General features: G+C 40.0%; 2 protein-coding genes across 2 annotated transcripts in view; one reads left to right on the top strand and one right to left on the bottom strand.

Annotated features, from left to right (window-relative positions):
* LOC129778054 (uncharacterized) overlaps positions 1-5,391 on the top strand; it is a 35,269-nt gene extending 29,878 nt beyond the window's left edge. Inside the window, exons 2-3 of the mRNA XM_055784705.1 lie at positions 4,712-4,764; positions 4,989-5,391. Of these exons, the coding sequence (XP_055640680.1) occupies positions 4,712-4,764; positions 4,989-5,265 (330 nt within the window). The 3' untranslated portion in view covers positions 5,266-5,391. The remainder of the gene's footprint in view (positions 1-4,711; positions 4,765-4,988) is intronic.
* Positions 5,392-17,053: 11,662 nt separating this feature from the next.
* LOC129773786 (uncharacterized) overlaps positions 17,054-18,402 on the bottom strand; it is a 3,625-nt gene continuing 2,276 nt past the window's right edge. Inside the window, exon 2 of the mRNA XM_055777434.1 lies at positions 17,054-17,205. Coding sequence (XP_055633409.1) covers positions 17,054-17,205 — 152 coding nt within the window. The remainder of the gene's footprint in view (positions 17,206-18,402) is intronic.

The raw sequence follows: 18,402 nt of genomic DNA, 5'->3' as shown, positions 1-18,402 counted from the left end.
TTGCAAGTATCAAATATCATGCTACATGTTATTTAGTATTGCCTCAATGCAATCGCACCTCTAGGCATCGTTCGTACAACGTAAACCAAGCGCCAAACAAGCGTTCGCCATAGCATGCTTACAGAACCATACATTGGTGGCTTGAAGCTACTAGGAAAACAAATACTTCTCATCATTTTGCGCTATTCTCAAAAGAAACGCTTTTGTTAATGTTACTGGCCTCAAAAAAAGTTACATTATTTTCTCATGCTCGAGAGAAGCGCAGCTGTCACCCTTAGTGGAGGAATTTTTGCTACTGGTAAGCGAAACCTAATCACATACAAAACTCCAGAATGACATTTACTTTCTTGGTGACTAAACTAGAGAAATAAACTCTTTTTGTTAATATTAACAACATCGAAAACAATAGCAATGCTTCATTATGATCAATATTAGCGCAAATGCAATCCTAGTTGAAGGTAGTTTTGCGACCGGCACGCGAACCTAAATAACTTATTAATAACTAATTAATAATTAATAACTAACATTCCAGTAAGACATTCAAGATGTTGGTATTCCCCAAATATTTTTAGAGCATAACCTTAACGCCTGCTTCGCCATAACGTCAGTTTAATGCATTAATGCATTCTCAAAGGCACCAAAGAAGCCTTTCACATTTTCGACCGACGCGTCGAAATCGCCTATTTTGCTGTTGTTCAATGCGGTGTAACACTCGCGAAGGCTCGGTTCAGTGCGAGCGCTTTTCACTACACCAACATCGCGTGCATCATTAGATGACGCTTGCCTCGAAATTTCATTGCCCCTGGCAATGCGTTCGTTTTTTTGCAGGGCTAGAGCCTGCCTCCCTCTTCTTCTTGCTCATCACAAACTACGCGAAACGTCCAATTTATGACGCGGGAAAAAACACACGATACGAACAAAGAATAACGAACAGAAAAAGCAAACGATGATATCCAAGTTGGATTACCACTGGTGGGGTCCAATCTTAGATCGAAGTGCAGCGAAAGCAAATTGAACTGGATTGCTCAACAGTCCGATGCCGAATGAAATTTTGCCTCAGCGAGATCCACTGATTATACTCAAGGCAAATATTACCCTTCATTCTTCTACTTTTCCTTTGTTCACGGCGACTTCAAATCCTACGATTTCCCCTTCGTTAGTCGTCGATAAGTTGCTCGTTATTGACAGCTCTGTTCGGGGAAGCACACAAATGGACAGAACAAATGTATGGAAAAATGAAAACGCCTCAAGTTTTCATGAATTTTAACCATTGACAAACCAGGGGATTCTAACGTATAGCATATTAAACAAATCTTACGGAATTCCCGATTCGTTTAGTATATAAATCTCTAAAATCGCGGCAAAAATAGTTATTAACGTTAACTTTATTTCATAAAAACGTGACCTGTTTTCTGATTTGGCACCCTTAATGAAAGACGTAGTTCTACGTCAGAAGGAATCCCCGTCTACACAGCCAATCGACTTCAGCGTTGGGCACTAACGATGTTGCGGTTCTTTAGCTGATTAATGGCCTCCTTAACTTCACCCATCGTCGGGAGTGGTACGTCGTCGTTGTTCACTGCACCGGCGTAGTCCTCTTCAACGCCGTCTTGGTCTCCTAACTTCCGCGATTCTTGAGAACGATAAAACAGCTCCATCTCCTCACACTCTTTCTCTTCCAGGTGGAGCTTTTTTCCCGAAAGAGATGTGTTTGCTGCCTTCGCTTCAGTCTGTGTCGTTCCACGTTTTGTCGAGTCGCTCGTTGCAGCATGGCTGCGCGTGTTGCATCCTTCTCGTTCAAGAGCGCTCGGCACTCGTCGCCAAACCATTCGTTCCGTTGTCCTCGTTGTTCATACCCGAGACCAGAGACCCTACTGCTGTGCTGCTAATTGCTGCTTTCAAGCTGTTCCAGCATTCATCGAAGGGAGTAGCATCCAGTTTGTCTACCCCCGGTAGCGTAGCTTCAAGACGCTGCGATTATGTTGCAGCAACGTTCGGCTCCTGTCGTCGTCGTAAGTGGTACTATGGTGAGCGCTGGTGTTTTATGTTTTTGACGACTGAGAGTTTAGAACGCAGTTTGACCATTACCAGGTAGTGTTCTGAATCGATGTTAGCGCCACGATAGGTTCTGACGTCGATGATATCTGAGAAGTGCCGACCGTCCATCAAAACGTGGTCAATTTGTGTCTCTGTTTGCTGTGGTCATCTCCATTTGTAACGGTATTGTAGACTGTGCTGGAAGAAGGTATTACGTATGGCCATGTTCTTGGAGGCAACGAAGTCGATAAGCCTTAGGCCATTTTCGTTGGTTCGTGGATGGGTGCCTACCAATTACCGGTCTGAACTCCTTTTCAGGTCAGCCTTCAAATCACCTATGACGATTTTGATGTCGTGTTTTGGGCAGCGATCGTGTTCACGCTCTAGCTGTGCGTAGAACTCTTCTTTAACATCATCAGGTGGAAGATAGGGAATGTTTTTCCCATTCTTAATCATGTCTAAGCAGTTCGGCTTCCGGAAAGGGCACTCAACTGTACACCAACTTGTTCGCGTGAAGAACATTATCCATCGTAATAAAGAGTTTTCCAAGAACACGGGTGTCGCCCTACTAGACGGTGGAAAAGCCTTTGACCACATTTGATATGAGCGCTCATCGATATATTGGTCCTAGAAAACATCCATCATGAGGATAGTAAGGGATATGTAGTGAACTGGGCATTCATAGTTCACCTTGCTGGTGCCTCTTCGGATATCGAATCAATCTCAGCCGATGTTCTTAATGGCTTGCTTGCGAATCATGACACAATGACACAATCAACAATAAGGCAATAAGGCAATCTCATTGCGGCCCACCGGTGGTATGCGCCGTTCACGACTGAGTGTTAAGGTAAAAAAAAATACAACATTGTAATATTTTATTGAGATTTTATTTGGGTGCAACTGCAAACAAATTGTTACTAACCCAACGGTAATCCTGCATTTTATATTCACTCTTAATTTCATTTACATGGGTGCAGGGAATCAAAAATCACGAACCTTTGTACAATAACGACATTGTCATTAGTTCGCCGTGTTGCAATAAAATTAAATGTATCTTTGGCATTGTTGCATGCTCAAAACGAGAGTGACAAATTGCGTTTCAGTTCAATGCGAACAAATTTGTATCATCACATCCGTTTCTTGTGCTACGAAAGTAACACACAATTGTACCTATTTGCAAATATCATGATATGCGATATGTCCCAATAAATGAGTTTTCGCAACAAGAGGTTTGTCGCACAACATTCCTACCAAAGAGAGGAAGATATCTTTCCCTCTCTTTTGTGATTATGTGACAGACTACTCTTTTCTGACAAATTGTGTAAAAGCTTACGACATCGCCGGTTCGGTAGAAGTTTTTTTTTTATATTTCATGCGAAATACGTGCAAATTTATGCAAATAGAGAGAATAATCATCGCTTCCAACTGCTGATTCAGTACATAACCCATGTTTTCGATTTGGAAAATGGTACCTTTTTCCAAATCGGGAACAAAGCACATGTTTCCGAAAAAAAATACCTGTAAAGGTGTCCTCCAGTTCCATTCAATCATCCTTGCCACTTTTATTTTCGTACCCAAAATAAGAATAATATTGAAAAATTTATTTGGAATTTATTTGAAAATGCTTACGTTTCCATTTCGTTACCTATTCAAACAAGAAATGCTGCTTTGACATAAAAACATGCGATTGAGTTGAAAAATTGTCCCAAATGTTTCATATTGATGACAAAGTTTCTTTCCTTGTTGTTCATGAAATGCAACAATTACAAAACGTTTGTCACAGCAACACAAAAACAAATTTGCTGCAGCCTGAATGTGTATCACAACAATATCACACTGCGATACGCCTTTGTCGTCTCACCGGTGCAACATTAGTTGATTCTCTCAATTTTTTGTTGTGATACACAAACAGTAGCAACAAGAGATTGTGACACTGAAAGAAAATATCGATTGTATCATTCGGTGATATTATCGCTTGTTTTCAAGCAAAAACAATGATAAATTGATTCCCTGCATGGGTTATCTCATCACTTTCGAATTGCTTTGTTCTTTAGAGAACACTAATACAACGCTCGAATGATGTAGTGATAACGGAATGCGGGTCAACGACGAGAAATGCAGAATATTTTCTTTTGGTCGCTCAAATAGCCTCTTACTTCATCAACACAGGATGGAACCGTCAATACTGGAACGAATATTATTAGTAGCAAAACTTACACCATAAAGACGATAATTGAGCACGAATTAATAGAGTAGAAACATGTTTCAAGATAATTCTTCCATTGATTCTGCCAACTTATAAATGCCTGTTTGTCCGAAAAATGGAGAATAACTCGATTCACATTGTGAACTAACGCTGAATTCATCATATTGTTTATTTTTTTACTATATTTTCTGTTCGTGTTTGAAGCAAAAAATTGCTGGATAAATTTCCTGTTTAATGGTATATAACACAATATATGTCGCCATAACTATTTTGAGTAATATACGTTTGAAATCTCTTAATGAACCGTTTTTCGTAGAGCGACTCCACTATATAAAAATCAAACACATAGTCCTATGTCAACACGTCAAATTTAAGTTCACCAAATTTTCGTTAAATGTTTATGACCAATATTTAGCAATATTTATGAAATTGTTTCCACACATATTCCAATTAGTTTATTTTTTTCAGATATCGGCCACTCTGTTATGCATGACGTTGATTGCTGGTGTTGCAGCTACTGGGTAACTAAAATTAGAATTTTTAGCACTCTACATTATCTGCTATCATGCAACTGCATGGCCACAAGATATTCTTCCTTTTGGCTTAGAATATCATAATACGGCTTACGTTGTCGATGAGTTCGTCACGTTGGTGCTTAGCACACATATCGTCTACTACATAGAATTTTGAAACAACCATAGCTATATGAGGATTAATATACTCGTTTTTCTTTTATTTTCCACAGAAAACGCCGAAAAATTATAATTCATGTTCCGGTAAAAGTTAAGCAACAAAAGCATACACATACTGAGCTAAAGACTGTCCACCATCATCATAAACCCACCGTAATAAAGGAAGAAAAAATTATTAAAAAAGAAATACATAAACCTGTAGTTATAAAAGAAGAAGTTGAACATGAACACTTCCACCATCATTACAAACATGAACATCCTACTTTTGAAGTCGACGGTCACGAATCAACCGACTCGGGTAACAGTTTTGGAGAATTGAAATTCAAATAAAGAATGAAATAAGAGAGTTAACATTATGTGTAATATAAATGCCTACTTAGTATTTGAAAATGAAATCGAAAAGTTTAATAAAAAATTGTAGAAATTATAAAATTCTGTTAAAATAAAAAAAAAACTTTTTGTACCACTTTGTCATTCTGAGTTTTGAAATGTTGAGTTGTTGTATGGTTAACTTTAAAATGAGATTCATTTTCGCTACCATGATTATTTCACATTGAATAAACAATTGCTATATGCGTAAAAAATCTCATTCAGCTTATTAATTTGAGAAATTTCATCCCAATGATAGGATCAAGTCTATTAATGTTTTCATACGACATTAACATTCCTGAATAAGTCACCCTTATAAGAAGTGTATCGAAAAGAAATATCAAACTTTAAAAATAGTCACAAGAGGGTTGTACCTGAAACACGACCGCATATTTGACGTAGGATTCCGTTAGGCTACCTGCTGTATGCTGATTTTGGATATGTTTGAAGAATTACATCGTTAAACTCTTTGATAATGATTTGGTGGCCCTGAAAAGGGCCGTTTTGTTTGGTGGTTGAGTATTGTTTGTTCACTCCACCAATGTTTAAAACCGAGTGATGACGACAAAAGAATGGTGATTAGTCGTTGGATGGTGCGTATCACGATAGAAGGTGCCGAAGTGGAATGAGATACGATGAAAGCCGCCCTCTCTAAGACGGGACGAGATGGCTCCTGTATTCTGTATGGATGGAATGGTGTGTCAGAAAAATTACTTACCAATGTAATATAAGATAATCATCATCGAACACAATTATCAATTTTTGTCACCAATTTTTGATCTGGTAAACAAGCTGACCAGTCCATAATTTGATTTCGCCCCTGGACACAACAATAAAGTTCAAATAAATAAATCTTATAAACGAAGATAATTATTGTATTCTTCACTATATAGCTCAATTTATCCTTCTTCTTACATATCTCTGGAAATTCATAAAAACGAATGGATATAACAGTTCTGCTGAAAAGATTATAAGGTAACTATTTTTTTTGCAAAATTCAATTTTATTATTCAACATAATTGCCTTCGAGGGCGATACAGCGATTATAGTGATTTTGCAGCTTTTCGATACCTTTCTTATAGTACTCTTTCGGTTTTTCCAAAATAGGCCTCAGTTTCGGTAATCACTTCATCATCGGTCTTAAATTTCTCTACAGATCTGCGAACAGAAGATAGTCGCAGGGGCAGATCTAAAGAATACGGTGGTTGCGGAAGCAACTCGAAGTCATGCAATTTTGCCAACCTTTTTCATTGATTTGTGATTTTTCCATTTTTTTCACAATAACAAATGTTGCTTTACTCTCAATGCAGTAACTTATGAACCAATCGACCGATTGCTGTTGAATTTTGACACGTATCCATTGAAAGATGATGCTTTTTGATACTCAAGTAGATTTTTGCAAGAGGCGCCATCTAGACGTCAACCTTATGAGCTTTTCAGCGGAACTGTTATAGTTATGAAACGCTGTGTATGATATGAAGAGCATATTGGAAATCACTTTTTCAAATAATCCTTCAATTTTCGAATTTTTCTCGCCGCATCAACTTTCTTCGTGTGAAAACAAATTCGACAGCTTGAACCGGACGATTCGTTCTCGAGCGGGAACACACATTGGTTTTCATTTACAAACATTGAAATAAATCGTTTCATATTTCAAGTCATTTAAACCAAACCACTATCATATATAATTTTACACTTACACTTGTTCTAAATGAATCGTATCACTCACCTTACTCGCAATATAAAAATGACCTCGTCTTGCATATACAGTGGTAGACATTCGTTTAGCCGCACCCTATTTTACCTCTATATTTTTAAAAATAAGTCAATTCTTTGTATAGTTTTTTCATAAAAGATGATTATTGTATATTTTCATCGAATTCATTAAAAAAAAGTATAAATTCACTTTTTGTTTTCTAATCAATTCAAATATGTGGAATCAGGGTGGACATTCGTTTACCCGCATCATAAAATTTCAATAAAAGATAATTTGTGCGGCACATTTCGAGTCCAATCGGTAGCTAATATTTAGTATGTCCACCTCCATTTCGAATCACTTTGAAAACTCGATTTAGCATCGAAGTCAGACAGCTTTTAAAGTGTTGCCATATTGATTATAGCCCAACATTCCTGAATTACTGCCTTGAGACTGGAAATGTTGTCGAATTGTCATTCGTTTGCATATACCATCTCGGCCAAGATTCCCCATAGATGTTTTATGGGATTGCAATCGACTGCCAGCAGGTCCTTCAAGAAGCGGAATGTCCTTCTCGGAAAACCATGCCTTCGATTGATTCGAAACGTGGATCTATGCATAATCCTGCTGAAAAAACGACATGCTCGGTAGCGTTATTCTCAATATGGCCAATCAAAACGTCCTCCAGTAACTGAAGATACTTTTCGGAGTTCATTCAGGTGAAAATGTAACAAATGAGAAGCTTGCTGTGATAGGAAACGGCTCCCCACACTGTCAAACTTCCGCCCCAAAGTTTCGCTTCGATCTCACGACATGCCGTTGACTTAAATTGTACCAATAGCAACTTTAACAGTCCGGACCATCCAAATTGAACTTTTTTCGCCGGAAAATACAACATTTCTCCATTCTAGTTTCCATTCCATGTATTGCCGGGCGAAAATGAGATGGTTCTGCTCATGGGTGGCGGTTAGTTTCGGCTTCCCTTGAAATTTCTTCCACATAATGTTTGGTGACTCATTCAAGATGCGCGCAATATGCCTCTTTGTTGCTGGAACAACCGATTCTGCCTTAATGTATGAGCAGGACATCGTTTCCTGGTTGCTTCGTGTCTTATTCGACCTTTAAGACGCAAAGTAACTTTGGTGTTTTGGTGTTTTTGGTGTTGGTGTTTTTTGTTGGTCGTTATATCCCATATATCTGGCACTATTTAAAGAAATTCCGTACCACTTTCTCAGATAGACCAATTTTGGTTACGATCGAGCGATTAGAAAACTTTTGTTCTCTGAATATCTTTATTATTTTCCGCCCCTCTTCCGACAATAGAATACCTTTTGCCATTCATTTAAATTCTACGTAAATCACTAATCTGACCAACTTTTTATCTTTTTTATTTATCTTGTAAATTGAACATTCCCAAGTATTTTTTCAAAAAACACAGATAAAGGCTTGGTGATTATGCGAAAACTCGATTTTTATGCCCTGCGGCTAAACGTATGTCTCGGAAAAACGACGTTTGAATGTTTATATCCACCGATGCCGCCTTGTGTGTATGTGATTGTGACGCACGTCCTTTCAATAAAATTGACTTAAATATACTATCACTACAGCAAATAAGTATCCCGATGAAAAGAACATTCCTAGTTGTTTTGAAGGTGTTTCAAGTTTTGTTTCAAGTGCGGCTAAACGAATGTCTATCACTGTATTTGTAATGCCGATTTGCCCAGGCTCCTTGGTAATCTCTGTTAGGCAACACATTTTGGTGGGAACAAGAGCTCCCCCTTCTTCCATGTACTTGCAATGCCGATTTCACCAGGTACCTTGGTTTCATAAAATATATAATATCATTTATTTCCACTGTGATGAATTGTTATGGAATGCACAAAATGGTTGAAGCAAAATTTTCGAAAAATCCAGTAGAAAATGTCTGAGCAATAATTGTGAGGACAAGAGGAAGCTTGAATCCTCTTTCGACCAACCAAAAATCCAGACCAGACCAATCAAAATCTCATCAATCCATCATAGAATGACAGAGCAAAAAGCGTTTGAAATTGGACATTTTTTAAGATGCGATCGATTTTCGTTTTTCAATTTGTACCCCTAATGTTCCCGAAAGACGTAATCCTACGTCAAAAAGAAAAACAGATTAGGTTGATGATTTTTTGATTAAACGTAATCGCTTCCATTGTGATCTTGGTCCTCTGCCTGTACGCCATTCAGCTTTTCATCGAAGTACTGTTTCCACCTTTAGGTCACTTCATGATAATTCGTCAGGATACTCCCATTCCATTACATTCTATGTTTGGTATAAAGAAGCTATAAGGAGGGGAGCTCGGTCTGGAAGGTCGGAAAAACGAATTTTTGTTTTTTGCATTTTTTATGTTATTGCCCTCAGAAATGTTGTCCTAAAAAGATTTTTCGATATTTAATTTCGTTGAAAAGTTACAGTCAAAAGTATGAAGTTACCTCAAGGGATATAGGATTGCTGTACGAATTTTGAAACGTGTTTTTATCGCAACCATGTTTTTTCAACTGGTGGTATCGATGTCTCAGGATCAGGACTCGACCGATTTGACTGAATTTTTTTATCAGCATTTAAAAATGATTTATCTAATGTTTTACATAGCCATTTTTGACGTAGGACTACGTCTTTCATTTCTATACCGGGGTGTAAAACCAATGTTTCGAGAACGAAAGCGTTACGCTGGAGACCGAGATTTTGAGCGTTAATAGCTCTTAAACAACTGAACGAAATGGTATGATAAACACTTCATTTGAAAGATAAAATGTCTACGCGTCATATACTTGTTACTTTTCATCCAAAAACTTGTTTCAATAGTCTTAAAATTGCTTTCAAAACAGGCTATTGAAATCACCAATCGGTATATAAGCGAGCGCCGCTCGAAAACCCACTCAGTTATGATTGAACAGCGATTGGAGCATGTTGTCGCTGTTGTTGTGAAGCTAATTTCGTTTATCATGAATGCGCTGATGAACGGTGTCACCAAGAGCCTGTTTGTGAACCTAAGGCCAAAAGGGAATCCATCAGGAGGAGAGTGATGCCACGGTTCCGCTTGAAACATCGAAGCAGCCGCCACACACACACACACACATACACGCGCGGAATTCTCGTTGCTATCATCGTTGCTGAAAAATAATCTGCCAGTTCCCCTGGGAATTGAAAAATACATTCATGCGAAATAGTTTATTTTAATGTTTTCTATCCATATAACACTGCAACCAAATACATTTGGTTTTGTTATTTTTCAATCAATCGCAATTAACAGGAAAGCTTCTGAATATTTTTTTCCCCATCAGTGGAAATTTTCGTATCCAATATTGGATGCATAACATGAAAAACGGAAAATGTTTCACATCGCGAAAATCAAGTCATTTTCGAGCGATTATTTGCTTTCTACTCATATAATGCTTCGACCAAATACATTTCGTTTTGGATTTTTTCAATCAAGTGCGATCAACGTAAGAATGTAAGAATGTAATGAACGTAAGAATGCGAATGTCTTTCGGCAATTTATTAGAGGTGCAATGAATCTTTAGGAATTCCCGCTCTACGCGCACTGGCAAACAATGTTTACTCAACAATTTCTCAAACTAGAAATGGGTGTTGTGAGAGAGGATTAGCGAACGCGAAAACGACAAACGGGAGAAAGATACGTTTGGAGGTTGAAGGAAATTGGCAGAAAACTTCTTCATTCTATCATTCAAATAATGTGATTCATACCACATCGTTTCGCCAGAAAGAGATTATTAATGCTCAAAGGAGGAATCGAGTCCTCCGAGTAAATTACCCAGCGCAAATTAGAGTCGACTATCGATTGCGGCATTCGTACACAAATAATTTTATAATGCAGTTTCACCAAAGTGATTTCTTCGGATATATTCACTACATCATGTCATGTATTTCATATTCTTCATAAGGAAATCCATATCCATGGCACCTATCGGTAACGAATTATTATCGAAACCACGATTTTCGCTAAATGCTCCTTTCAGTTCGGCCTGTAAAAAACTTTTCTGTACTCTAATCCATCAAATTTGGAGCCCTGAAAAGGGCCGTTGATTATATGCTAAGCTAATATAGCACGCTCTCCTCGGATACGATGGGCCAGCTGGATATCCTTGGGCATGATGTGACGCGTTTTGCATGGATAGCACACAAATTGGTATCTTCGAATAAGCCTCCTGCAGCGTCATAACCGCGGAACTTTGGAAGCGCAAGTCGGTTTTGAAGTCCTGAGCAATTCCACGAACCAAATGCTGCAAAGGTAGCTTGCGGATCAGCAATTCGGTCGATATCTGATAGCGAAGAAATTCATGAGAAGTTCCCGGTCGATAGCGATGTGGCTTCTCCACCTATCCTGCGCTACTGGTGCGCTTATCCGAGCTGACTTCGTGTGCCTTACCACCGAATGACTAACGAGCTGTCTGCGAAAGACTAACGAGCTCGAGTCCTCACGGTGCGAGAGTAGAGTAAGAAATGAACGAAAGCAAAGGAAGCGTCATTTTATAAACCATAAAAGTATAGAATCTAAATCCCACCCTTATTATATTCGTGAGTATACAGTAAGCTTATACAATAAAGAGGGTGGGGTTTACATTCGATTCTTTTATGTTTTATAAAATGACGCTTCCTTTGCTTTCGTTTCATGGTGCTACTGACACTCGACCGCAACGGTTACGTTTTTAGCGCCATTCTAAAAGAGAAGCATAGAAATAAAAGTTTTCTCCTACAACCGGATGCATAGCTTTTTTCAAAGCTGTCTTCGGTACTAAATAAAGCGTTCTTTTTCAGCAACAGTTGTCCGGACATCAGGAAAGGAGGAAGCAGCCGAGAAGCCCCCAACAGCCATTCAGGAAGTTGGTTCGGTCGGATTGGCCACTTTGACCGGCAGTTTTCACTGCCCCTTGCGTGTCCCGCTGTTTGCACCCGTTTCATCAGCGGCGTTTTCCCTGCCAGTGACGCGCGATTTTGGCGCAATCTTCTTCCCATCAGTCATCAGCAGCTCAGGAGGTGTAAGGTGTGAAAGGGGGTTATTTTCGCTTCGTCGTTTCGAGCCGCTGCGGCTGTTGCCCTGCCGTCGGCGGTGTCCGGTCCCTTCCCCGCTACCCCACTACCATTAGGTGGTGATCTTCGAGGAGGTCCTTCAACACGATCGGTGAGTAACCAAACTTTTCATTTTACCAGGAGTTAGTGAAAGATAGGACGCCTAAAGGGTATAGGTTAGGAAATTTTTATTACATATCCCAAATTAATTTTATATAACAGACATTTAAAAGTGACTTTTCCAAGTGTTTTTAAAACAGTGCTTTTCTGCCCCAAGTGTTTTTCAGCCAAGTGATTGCGGTGTTCGTCCTTGTAACTGCGTTGGCATTGTCCCCCGCCGTTACCGTCCTCCGCCGTTTTCGTCCCCGCTGTTATTGTCCCCCGACGCACAACGTACATAAAATAAGAAAATTTAAAAACTTTTACCTGGCTGTACCTAGGTATAGCCAGCCTTGAACATGGCTTCCAGCAGCTCCGGCGCCGGAAGGCCAACAAATATATACAATGGTGTTCCCACCACCCACACTTCCCCCAAATGGGCTGATCCCTTTGGCGGAAATTTGCAAATTTTATTGTTAAGAGCAACTGATGGTAATATTCTTCCACCCAACCCCTTCGTTGTATCGAAATCGATCCAAGGTGTGATCGGAGATAAATTTAAAGATGCAAAACCTCAACGCGATGATAAAGGTCGCCTTCAATATGTTCTACAAATACGCAACGTCAAACAGGTTGAACCTTTACTGGGTATGAAGTCGCTAACTGACTCGACCCCAATTGAAATAATTTTTCATCCCACTCTTAATCAACGCAAGTGTGTTGTATCTTGCTGGGATGTTGTTTCCATGCCAGAGGATGTACTTCTTACTGAACTCTCTGAGCAAAAAGTTATCGGTGTCAAAAGAATATTTAGATACGATACAATTAAAAAGGAAAAGGTAGCAACTTCTACCCTAATCCTAACCATCAACGGAACAGTCATTCCCGAAGCGATTAACTTCGGTTTCATTCGCGCACCAACCAGAAACTACTATCCTAGCCCGATGCAATGCTTCGGATGCTATAATTATGGACACACTTTCAAGAAGTGTATGAAGAAAATACAGTTATGCCGTAACTGTGGTGTAGCACACCCAGAACTAAACCAAACCGATAAAGAAAAGGCAAAGAAGTTTCAATGCAATGCACCTGCCTCATGCGTGAACTGCAAGGAAAATCACTCCTCCACTAGCAGGAAGTGCCCAGCTTGGATCGCCGAGGACAAAATAACACGAGTTAGGATTGATAAAGGAATCTCCTACAAGGAAGCTAAATCCATTTGTGAAAACAATAATGGTTCTTCCTTCGCTAGTAAATTGAAAGAGCGGCTCGACAATATCCAAAACACAGGATGCCAACAATGCAAGTGTAACTGTACACAAACAAAGTCAGCTCCTATTAAATCGAATAAGACTGTTTCTATTCAGGCCAATAAAAAATCTGAACAGGGATCCAGCATCATTCCAATTGACTCTGAGGAAGATTCTGAATCTCCAATGGAAATCGAATCAACTTACTCAAATAAAAGAAAAATCATCTCGAAAACAACAACTTCAGATGAATTCAAATCATCGGAAGATGAACAACCAATTGAGAAGGAATCTTCTAGGAAGAAACCTAAAAATAAGAAATCGACCCCAACCCTACAGAAGACCCAATCCCACCAGAACTACCTATCACAACCCAGCACTTCAACCCAACCAATTGGATCCAATCCACCTACTACCCAACACAAACCCAATCCTACTACCAACAAACCAATTGTTAATGTTTCCAAAAATGATCCGAGACTAAAACTCAAACAATCCAAGGGTGAAAAACCCAACCACAACTAATTTCAACTGATTTCTACTCCACCAATCTCCAATTTATCCTCCACACCTCAGCCCACTTCCCTCCTTCCAATCTTAACATTCAATCCCCCACCTAATCATACACCATCGTCTCGAGACCCTATCCCTAATCGCAAACTTTCCATTCAATGGAACTTGCGTGGGCTTTACAGTTCAATGAACGAAATAAAATTAATGTTAGCGGAAGAGAAACATCTCCCACTAACCCTAGCTTTCCAAGAAACTAAAGTACCGACTGGTACAGACATGAATAGTGCCCTAGGAGGCAAATTCAAATGGTATTTTTGTGACGGACTATCTTCACAACAAGGAGGAACATGCCTCGCTGTCCTAAGTCACCTTTCTCATACTGTGATCCCCATAACATCACCACTACAAATATGTGCAGTCCAACTCAAGGGACCTTTCCAGGTAACCCTTGCTTCAATATACATATCCTTTCAGCACAAAATCAATGATTTTGAAGTTGATTTGGTAAATGCTTTCAAACAATTACCACACCCATTTATTATCATGGGTGACTTCAACGCACACCATACTTCCTGGGGAGGAAAAAAATGTGACGCAAGAGGTCATACGATTCTTAGAATCATCCAAAAACTGAACCTCATTATCATCAACGATCATCAACATACCAGACTCGATCCACGTTTTGGATCAACGTCTGCCCTCGATCTCACGATCGCATCTTGGGAACTGGCACCCAGACTAAATTGGTTTGTTGACAATGACCTCAGAGGAAGTGATCACTTCCCAATTCACATCAGAACATTAACAAGGAATCCCAATATTACTCTTCGCAGAAAATGGAAATACCAATCAGCCAACTGGGAAGGCTTCGAATCTACAATTGACAGCTTACTTCAAGCACACATAAGCTACTCTGTTGATGACTTTACTCAAGCCATTCTCTCCGCTGCAGAAGTAAATATCTACAGAACAAGTGGGAACCCCGGTCGTAAGGCTGTCCCCTGGTGGAATAACGAAGTAGCACTTGCCATCAAAAAAAGAAGAAAACTGCTTCGTCTTCTCAGACGTCTTCCAGATGGAAACAACAGCAAAAGGATTGCTTTATCCAATTTTCAGGAAGCTAGAGCTAATGCCAGAAAAGCAATAGCCGAAGCAAAAACCCAAAGCTGGACTGAATTTCTTGATGAATTTAATCCTTCAACATCTTCAAAAGAACTATGGAACAAGGTCAACGCTCTCAGTGGCAAGAAAGCTTCTAACTGCTATTCCATTGAGATCAACGGTATTACTACTGAAGACCCTGGTACCATAGCCGAACATCTGGCAGATCATTTCGCCAAATCTTCATCCACTTCGAATTACACCAATGCCTTTAAGAATATCACAGCCAAAGCAGAACTAGAAGTGTTTCCCTCTGCTACAGGTCAACAGCACGAATACAACAAACCTTTCTCCATGGACGAGCTGCTCTGGGCCCTTAAAAGGTCCAAAGGTAAGTCAGCCGGCCCGGATAATATCGAATACCCGATGATAAGACACCTGCCCCACCATGCGAAAATCCTGCTTTTGCAGATTTTCAACGAGTGCTGGACAAACAGATACTTTCCAGATTCATGGAAAGCTGGCATGGTAATCCCGATCCCCAAAGCAAAGGAGGACAAACGTGATGTGAATAGCTATCGCCCTATCACGCTCCTCAGCTGCTTAGGGAAACTTTTTGAAAGGATGATTAACCGAAGACTGATAACAACCCTCGAAGAACAACAACTACTAGACCCCAGACAACATGCTTACCGTCGAGGAAAAGGCACAAGTACATATTTCTGCCATCTCAACCAATTTCTTCATGACTCCACACAGAAGAGACAACACAATGAACTTGCTTTGCTTGATCTTTCCAAAGCATTCGATACCACCTGGAAGCATAATATCATAGATCAACTCCACCAATGGGGATTCGAAGGGTACCTCTTCGAAATCATTCAAAGTTTCCTCCTCAACCGAAGTTTTCAAGTTTTCTTCGGAGGGTCAATATCTGAAAGCCGAGTTCAAGAAAACGGAGTACCACAGGGCTCTGTTCTTTCGGCAACTCTCTTCTTAATAGCAATGCAATCAGTTTTCGATGTTATTCCACCAAACATCGAAATACTGGCATATGCTGACGATATACTGCTTATGGCCCGAGCATCATTCACTGAACTTGCACGCAGAAGACTCCAGATAGGAATCTCTGCTATCAGCAGCTGGGCAGATTCAATTGGTTTCAAAATTTCAGCACAAAAATCCAATATACTTCATTGCTGCAGTCTAAAAGGTCACAAGAAAAAATTCAAACCATGCAAAATTAATGGTGCACTTGTGAAACGAGTTAAATCAGCTCGAATTCTAGGTGTTACAATAGATAAAAATCTTTCATTCACAGACCACATCAAAAAGACAAAAGCAGATATCAAAAGCCGTATTCGGTTAACGATGGTAATAAGTGGTCGCAGTCGCTTAAGCGCGCGTAAAACCATTTATAAAATCGGTAGAAGTATCGTCTTCACAAAAATGCTATACGGGATTGAACTCTTCAGCAGTGCATCCTGAAAATCAATTGATCATTTAAAACCTTGCTACCATAGCGTAATCAGATATGCCTCAGGAGCCTGTAAGTCCAGCCCAATAAAAGCTTTGCTTGTGGAGGCTGGCCAAGTTCCCTTCGAAATGTTCATCACCAGAGCCTTGGCCAATCGAGCCATCCGAATCTCACAGAAATATCCAAATCTCACATCAACCACCACGAGAGCTAGCAAATGGCTTCAAGACATTTGCAATATCACTCTCCCGGGAGCCGCTCCTCTAACTAGAGAAGGCCCTCGACCATGGTACGACCAAGGACCAAAATTTGACTGGACTATTAAAAACTCTGTTAGAGCTGGTGAAGCCAACAGTATAGTCACAGCTATCTTCAACAATCACATACATAAACAGTTCCCCTTCCATCGCAAAATCTTCACAGATGGATCTGTTGATGGTGATAAAGTAGGATTTGGCATATTTTCCGACAATGCTCAGATAAAATTCCAATTACCATCCATTTGTTCAATTTTCTCAGCAGAAACAGCTGCCCTCCTCGTTGCGATATCACTATGTGATGATAACACGAAAACGGTGATTTTCTCCGATTCCTACAGCTCCCTGCTTGCACTCCAGAGTGGCGAAAATAAGCACCCCTGGACCCAAAGCATTGAAGCTGGAATCAAGGGAAAGGACATCGTTTTCTGTTGGATCCCGGGACACTGCGGAATTCAAGGAAATGAATTAGCTGATCGTCTTGCCAAAGAGGGAAGAAATTCTGAACTATGGACTGATATCCCCCCGTCCGAAGACATCATCAGATGGGTTGATAACAACCTACGATCGTGTTGGGATATAAATTGGAACACCTCTAATGACTTCTTTCTAAGAAAGATAAAGAATACCACCCATCCTTGGATGGACAGTACTAAGCGCCCCATTCAAGTATGCCTGACACGCTTGCGTATCGGACATACTCTCTTAACACATAATTTCTTGATCGCAAATCAACCGCGCTGCACATGGTGCAATGTAAGGCTCACAGTAGAGCATTTGTTAATCAATTGCCCAGTTTTTAACATCTCTAGAACAAAATTTCAGGTTGGAGACAGCATCAGAACTGCATTAGCAAGAGACGACATCGAAGAGGACCGGACCATAAAATTCTTAAAGGATACAGGTTTATTCGACAGAATTTAATAATATAATATCGAAATGAATACACATTAAAAGTATTTTCCTTTTCTGTTCTTTTATTTTCAGCAAAAGATGAGCAGGTTTTTACGCCCATTTTAGAAGCAAGCTCTTCAAGCACACTAAAATGGGCTTTTTTCCCTGCTCCAATTGTTTGGTTGTGTTTTTGGCCCCAGAGCCGTGTAGGGTGCGGCGATACGACATACGTCCATAGCGGTTACTAATACTGAGTCGAGCGAGAATAACGAATTTTGCAATAGTTTTTCTTAGTTTTCCTTTAGTTAAATTTCCCGCCCTCAAGGGCAAGAGACGAATGAACTCTCAGAGTTTAAAGTCTCTCTAATTCAATACCTTCCTTCCTTCCTGCTTTCGTTCATTTCTTACTCTACTCTCGCACCGTGACGACTCGTTTGTTTGGGACCAAGCAGATAGATAGTTAGTCTTTCAGTGGTAAGGCACACGAAAGCAGCTCGGATAAGCGCACCAGCCGCAGGATAGGTGAAGAAGCCACATCGCTATCGACCGGGAACTTTGCGTGAAATTCATCGCTATCGGAAGTCGACCGAATTGCTGATCCGCAAGCTACCTTTGCAGCTTTTGGATCGTGGAATTGCTCAGGACTTCAAAACCGACTTGCGCTTCCAAAGTTCCGCGGTTATGACGCTGCAGGAGGCTTATTCGAAGATACAAATTTGTCTGCTATCCACGTAAAACGCGTCACATCA

This window comes from Toxorhynchites rutilus, chromosome 3 (assembly GCF_029784135.1).
Source record: "Toxorhynchites rutilus septentrionalis strain SRP chromosome 3, ASM2978413v1, whole genome shotgun sequence".
Lineage (NCBI taxonomy): Eukaryota > Metazoa > Arthropoda > Insecta > Diptera > Culicidae > Toxorhynchites > Toxorhynchites rutilus.
This window is presented reverse-complemented; position numbering and strand designations above follow the sequence as displayed.